This window comes from Mytilus trossulus, chromosome 2 (assembly GCF_036588685.1).
Source record: "Mytilus trossulus isolate FHL-02 chromosome 2, PNRI_Mtr1.1.1.hap1, whole genome shotgun sequence".
Lineage (NCBI taxonomy): Eukaryota > Metazoa > Mollusca > Bivalvia > Mytilida > Mytilidae > Mytilus > Mytilus trossulus.
In genome coordinates, this window is record NC_086374.1 from 14,178,553 (window position 1) to 14,186,730 (window position 8,178).

General features: G+C 33.3%; 1 protein-coding gene across 1 annotated transcript in view; it reads right to left on the bottom strand.

Moving 5' to 3' along the window:
• The window catches only part of LOC134706555 (uncharacterized), a 37,759-nt gene extending 34,899 nt beyond the window's left edge, over window positions 1-2,860 (bottom strand). Inside the window, exon 1 of the mRNA XM_063565583.1 lies at window positions 2,650-2,860. Coding sequence (XP_063421653.1) covers window positions 2,650-2,698 — 49 coding nt within the window. The 5' untranslated portion in view covers window positions 2,699-2,860. The remainder of the gene's footprint in view (window positions 1-2,649) is intronic.
• Between the last annotated feature and the right edge of the window lie 5,318 nt (window positions 2,861-8,178).

An 8,178-nucleotide genomic window follows, 5' to 3' on the forward strand; every position in this document is an offset into this window, starting at 1 on the left:
ATAATAGAAATAAAGATATTCTACTCTTTCAACATGAACAAATAACATCTATTTTGAAATTTCAGCCTCAGTAAGTTAGTTGTACTAAGGGTATGATGTAACTCAATTACATATCAAGTTTATATACATGTAAAGTTATCTGAGGTTGGGAATGTGTAATTAACATATATCAGATTCCTTTTTATGGTTTAATTATTGTTATTGTGGGATGAATGCCAATTGGAGACTTCAAAAACAAACAGGAAAATGTAGAATGTACTTAAGTTTTATATAATAAAATTTGTTTAAACCATTTAGTGATAAAACTAGTTTTCAACCAGAAAAAACAACAACTCATGTTTGTACTAATTATTGTGAAATTAAGAAAGGAAACAGGCTGGACATGTGTCAAAGAGACATATAAATGTTTATTTTAGATCAAATGACCTGTAATTTTCTTTTCCCTGATGACTATGAAGTCTGCCATGATACTAATGTGCAAACAATGACACAATATGTAATTAGCTGAGAATCCTCAATATTCTAAGGTAAACATAGCCAGGTATTATGACAACTTTGACACCTGGTAGTGCAGCAACTGCATTCACTGTACAGTAACAACCAATTACATGACTTAATAGCAGGAAACCCTGGCATCAGTCCATTTGTTAACCTACTATTTATAAACATTCATTCAACAAGTCCAAATAACTAGCATTATCAATCAGATTTAACCTTTTTTTTACATTTTAATTACTCCCACTCTCAAATACTTGAATTCGGTTTATTGATTACTTTCGTCTTTTACTGGTCTATTAAAAGCTTTACATCACTTATACACATCTATCCTAAAACATATTTTAATACATAAACATGTATTCTCATTTTACATTCTACTTTATATCAAAGATTTTATCATTCAAATAAGGAATGTGAAAATGAACCAGAATTAAAACATGTTATTCAAGACATTTATTAAATATTTTATCAAGTAACTGATACTTTTATTTATTTTGAGAGATGTATTTTTCGTTCTACCCTCATAATAGGTTGATACTACATGTATCTAAAAATAGAATACCCTATTATCTTTTAAGTCAACAGTTTTATCACTGTTTTAAACCAGTTTTTGTTGACCAAAGAAATTATTTTTAATCATGTAAAGCATGACCCCTGGGTATTACAACTAAATGTTAGGAAGAATTCAATTTTATGTGTGAAAATGTCAACATGGTTGAACTCCTGTCTATACAGAGGTTAATTCAGAGAATTACAGTCATTTAAAGTGGATAATAGGTGTAAATTGTTAATCAAAACAGTTGGACAGATGGACTTATGTAACTCCTACAGAAACATGGCATCATTAAAGCTTTATTACGTTTATTATGGGCTGTATATTTCTTTAATCCTGAACTTCAATGGATAATAAACTTTGTTGTCAAACATAAAGCTTTCAAATGTGGCACATAAAAGTTAACACCAGTACCATTTTAGTTTTGCTGATAGTTACTGAAAGAACTACATATAAAAAGATGTGGTATGATTGCCAATGAGACTACTGTCCATAACAGACCAAAATGACAGACATTAACAACTGTAGGTCACCATACGGCCTTCAACAATGATCAAAGTTCATACCGCATAGTCAGCTGTAAAAGGCCTAGATATGAAAATGTAAAACAATTCAAACGAGAAAACTAATGGCCTTATTCATATAAAAAAAATACAGACTACATAACACACTACATGTAGAATGCAAAGAATTACTGATCATTGATTCTTATTGTGTGTATAATAACTGAAGGTTACACAATAGAATAGAATTTGTTTGGCATATGTTACAAAATACCAGAAAAATATTTAGAACACACCCTGGTGTTATGTCAATTCTCAATAGTTTGAATGTAAATCTTAAAACTACTAAAATATTCTTGGAGAATGTAGGTTTTTCTTAAACAAAATACTACCAATACATGTATATGTCTGGGATTATAATAGTGTAAATTGTCCCAGCATATCTATAAATATATTTTAATGATTTTCCTTTCAGACAATAAATGTCCATTACTATATTATTAGTTATGAAACAATGTATCTGTAAACCATTAAACAGTACTGAACATAATCCAATATTATATTGTCATAAAAATATGACTTTAATGGCCTGGCCAATTAGACGCCAAGCCAATCAATAATGAATAAAGACAAACAGAAAATATAACGACACTCTGTAAATTCCTTTAGATTCACTATAGATACACATAATATAATATGCATACCCTTGAATCATCTAAATAATATGTACCCATAAAATTTAACCCCTAAAAAATTAAGAATACATGTATACAGTAATTTAAAATTATTGATCCGTAACATGATCAGAGGTAACGCTAATTTTCCCACGTGGTTTAAACATCGAAAGTACATAAAAAATGTCCAAACGGACTTTTCTTGTATATGATGGAAAATTTATTCAATCTAGCTTCCTAAAAAGAGGAAGTTTAAAAGTTTTCAAATCTACTTTCACTATGAAATTTTTTAAGGTACGCCGGTTATGGCGCCGGTAAATATGTTGACATTGTCAACTTTGACCAGGTAATAATATTTACCTGTCGTTTCTTTATTATTCTTACATCTCAAATTTAAAAATAAACTATACCCTGGACTTACCACTCATCAAAGCACATATTACTATACATATCTTTCCAGATAACTCCATTCTAGTCGTTATTCCTCTGAAACTTCAAACAAACCGGCAAGCAGAAATAGTTCAGGTGACACACATGCGTAGATTGTAGGTGGTGGACAAGAGTTGTCGAACTTGCTCATTCATCAAGCAATGATCGGTTACCTTTCTTGCATTCGATTTCTTTTAATACCACACAGTCCAGTACTATTTGAAATGTAGTCTTTCATTTAATTTAGATGCAAATATAATAATTAAAAATTTCTAATATAAGAATAATTTTAATAGCATGATACCTATTGGACGTGGTCAATTGTTATATAATTAAATTTAGAAAGCATCTATAGTGCCTACATGATGTATCTGATAATACCAGTGACAGTCTAAGATGTGATATTGATATGTAGCACTAGGTGGATCCAGGAGGAGCTTCCCGGGGGTTGGAACCCGTTTTTTGCAAGATAAATGCATTTGAATGGGGACATATGATTGGATCCCCCTTTTCACGGTATCATGAGTTGAGAAACCACTCTCAGTTTAAAAATGGACGGATTCGCCACTGAATATGGTATGGATTCCTCTCAGTGAAACCATATGTACACAACAAGAGACATGTATTATACATGTTAATATCCACAGATAAAAATTAGGATCACAACAACGATTACATTAAATGAAGTATTTAAAACAAATTGTCATAAGATCAGTATGCTATTCTAAAAAGGAATTGTGAACCATGACACAAAATTGTAGAGGTTACTGACCAAGGCGCGACTTACATTTGATTGTGTCAGTAGGATTTTTCGTGGACGGTATATATATTCAAATTTTGTTTTCTTACAAATTCTTATTCTTTTTACCATATTTCGGTATGATTCACCTTTGTTTATATGCTTAAATAGTGTATTGGACCCTGGATGGTCAATAGCAGAGAGACGTATGGACAAACTAAATCTAAATCCATATTACACTACACGAACGACCCGATGATGGTTAATAGCAACGAATCCAACATTCATGTACTTGTGGAAAAATGAAATATAAACCAGCATAATACTATACCGTGACTAACGACACATGTCAGTAGAACTAATCTACAGACGTATGGACAAATACAATCTAAACCCAGAGGACAATACACTAAGGACACATGTCAATAGAAAAAAGTATAACAGACGTATGGATAAACACAATCTAAATCCAAATATTAATATACTCACGACACCTGTCACAAGAAACTTATCAAACCGACATATCTAATCTAATCTAATCTAAATGTTAATACACTAGCGACACGTCTCAGTAGAAACTAATCTTACATACGTATGGATAAACAAACTCTAAATCCAAATGTCAATACACTCACGACACCTGTCACAAGAAACTAACCAAACAGACATATATGGACATCCAAAATCTAAATGTTAATACACTAATGGCACATGTCAACAGAAACTAATCTTACAGACGTATTGACAAACAAAATCTATATGCTAATGGCAATATACTAGCGACACGTGTCAATATAAACTTATTTACAGATAGATATAGATTAACAAACTCTAAATCCAAATGTCATCATTAACTAACAATAATTGTCATTAGAAACTCATCTTACAGAAATATGGACAGACAAAATCTAAATTCAAATGTCAATACGATAATGACACAACTCAATAGAAACAAATCCTACAAACGTATGGACAAATAAAATCTAAACCAGAGAACAATGCACTAATAAGTAACGACACATGTCAATAGATACACGTATCACAGACGTATGGACAAATAAAATCTAAACCCAGAGAACAATGCACTAATAAGTAACGACACATGTCAATAGATACACGTATCACAGACGTATGGACAAATAAAATCTAAACCCAGAGAACAATGCACTAATAAGTAACGACACATGTCAATAGATACACGTATCACAGACGTATGGACAATACACTAGCGACACATGTCAATAGATACACGTATCACAGACGTATGGACAAACAAATTCTAAACCTAAAAGACAATACACTAGCGACACATGTCAATAGATACACGTATCACAGACGTATGGATAAACACATTCTAAACCTTAAAGACAATACACTAGCGACACATGTCAATAGATACACGTATCACAGACGTATGGACAAACACATTCTAAACCTAAAAGACAATACACTAGCGACACATGTCAATAGATACACGTATCACAGACGTATGGACAAACACATTCTAAACCTAATAGACAATACACTAGCGACACATGTCAATAGATACACGTATCACAGACGTATGGACAAACACATTCTAAACCTTAAAGACAATACACTAGCGACACATGTCAATAGATACACGTATCACAGACGTATGGACAAACACATTCTAAACCTAAAAGACAATACACTAGCGACACATGTCAATAGATACACGTATCACAGACGTATGGACAAACAAATTCTAAACCTAAAAGACAATACACTAGCGACACATGTCAATAGATACACGTATCACAGACGTATGGACAAACACATTCTAAACCTAAAAGACAATACACTAGCGACACATGTCAATAGATACACGTATCACAGACGTATGGACAAACAAATTCTAAACCTTAAAGACAATACACTAGCGACACATGTCAATAGATACACGTATAACAGACGTATAGACAAACAAATTCTAAACCTAAAAGACAATACACTAGCGACACATGTCAATAGATACACGTATCACAGACGTATGGACAAACAAATTCTAAACCTAAAAGACAATACACTAGCGACACATGTCAATAGATACACGTATAACAGACGTATAGACAAACAAAATCTAAACCTAAAAGACAACACACTAGCGACACATGTCAATAGATACACGTATCACAGACGTATGGACAAACAAATTCTAAACCTAAAAGACAATACACTAGCGACACATGTCAATAGATACACGTATCACAGACGTATGGACAAACAAATTCTAAACCTAAAAGACAATACACTAGCGACACATGTCAATAGATACACGTATCACAGACGTATGGACAAACACATTCTAAACCTTAAAGACAATACACTAGCGACACATGTCAATAGATACACGTATCACAGACGGACGGACAAACACATTCTAAACCTTAAAGACAATACACTAGCGACACATACCAATAGATACACGTATCACAGACGTATGGACAAACAAATTCTAAACCTAAAAGACAATACACTAGCGACACATGTCAATAGATACACGTATCACAGACGTATGGACAAACAAATTCTAAACCTAAAAGACAATACACTAGCGACACATACCAATAGATACACGTATCACAGACGTATGGACAAACAAATTCTAAACCTTAAAGACAATACACTAGCGACACATGTCAATAGATACACGTATCACAGACGTATGGACAAACAAAATCTAAACCTAAAAGACAATACACTAGCGACACATGTCAATAGATACACGTATCACAGACGTATGGACAAACAAAATCTAAACCTAAAAGACAATACACTAGCGACACATGTCAATAGATACACGTATCACAGACGTATGGACAAACAAATTCTAAACCTAAAAGACAATACACTAGCGACACATACCAATAGATACACGTATCACAGACGTATGGACAAACAAATTCTAAACCTAAAAGACAATACACTAGCGACACATGTCAATAGATACACGTATCACAGACGTATGGACAAACAAAATCTAAACCTAAAAGACAATACACTAGCGACACATGTCAATAGATACACGTATCACAGACGTATGGACAAACAAATTCTAAACCTAAAAGACAATACACTAGCGACACATACCAATAGATACACGTATCACAGACGTATGGACAAACAAATTCTAAACCTAAAAGACAATACACTAGCGACACATGTCAATAGATACACGTATCACAGACGTATGGACAAACAAATTCTAAACCTAAAAGACAATACACTAGCGACACATGTCAATAGATACACGTATCACAGACGTATGGACAAACAAATTCTAAACCTAAAAGACAATACACTAGCGACACATACCAATAGATACACGTATCACAGACGTATGGACAAACAAATTCTAAACCTAAAAGACAATACACTAGCGACACATGTCAATAGATACACGTATCACAGACGTATGGACAAACAAATTCTAAACATAAAAGACAATACACTAGCGACACATGTCAATAGATACACGTATCACAGACGTATGGACAAACAAATTCTAAACCTTAAAGACAATACACTAGCGACACATGTCAATAGATACACGTATCACAGACGTATGGACAAACAAAATCTAAACCTAAAAGACAATACACTAGCGACACATGTCAATAGATACACGTATCACAGACGTATGGACAAACAAATTCTAAACCTAAAAGACAATACACTAGCGACACATACCAATAGATACACGTATCACAGACGTATGGACAAACAAATTCTAAACCTAAAAGACAATACACTAGCGACACATGTCAATAGATACACGTATCACAGACGTATGGACAAACAAAATCTAAACCTAAAAGACAATACACTAGCGACACATGTCAATAGATACACGTATCACAGACGTATGGACAAACAAATTCTAAACCTAAAAGACAATACACTAGCGACACATACCAATAGATACACGTATCACAGACGTATGGACAAACAAATTCTAAACCTAAAAGACAATACACTAGCGACACATGTCAATAGATACACGTATCACAGACGTATGGACAAACAAATTCTAAACCTAAAAGACAATACACTAGCGACACATGTCAATAGATACACGTATCACAGACGTATGGACAAACAAATTCTAAACCTAAAAGACAATACACTAGCGACACATACCAATAGATACACGTATCACAGACGTATGGACAAACAAATTCTAAACCTAAAAGACAATACACTAGCGACACATGTCAATAGATACACGTATCACAGACGTATGGACAAACAAATTCTAAACCTAAAAGACAATACACTAGCGACACATGTCAATAGATACACGTATCACAGACGTATGGACAAACAAATTCTAAACCTAAAAGACAATACACTAGCGACACATGTCAATGAATACACGTATCACAGACGTATGGACAAACAAATTCTAAACATAAAAGACAATACACTAGCGACACATGTCAATAGATACACGTATCACAGACGTATGGACAAACAAATTCTAAACCTAAAAGACAATACACTAGCGACACATGTCAATAGATACACGTATAACAGACGTATGGACAAACAAATTATAAACCTAAAAGACAATACACTAGCGACACATGTCAATAGATACACGTATCACAGACGTATGGACAAACAAATTCTAAACCTAAAAGACAATACACTAGCGACACATGTCAATAGATACACGTATCACAGACGTATGGACAAACAAATTCTAAACCTAAAAGACAATACACTAGCGACACATGTCAATAGATACACGTATCA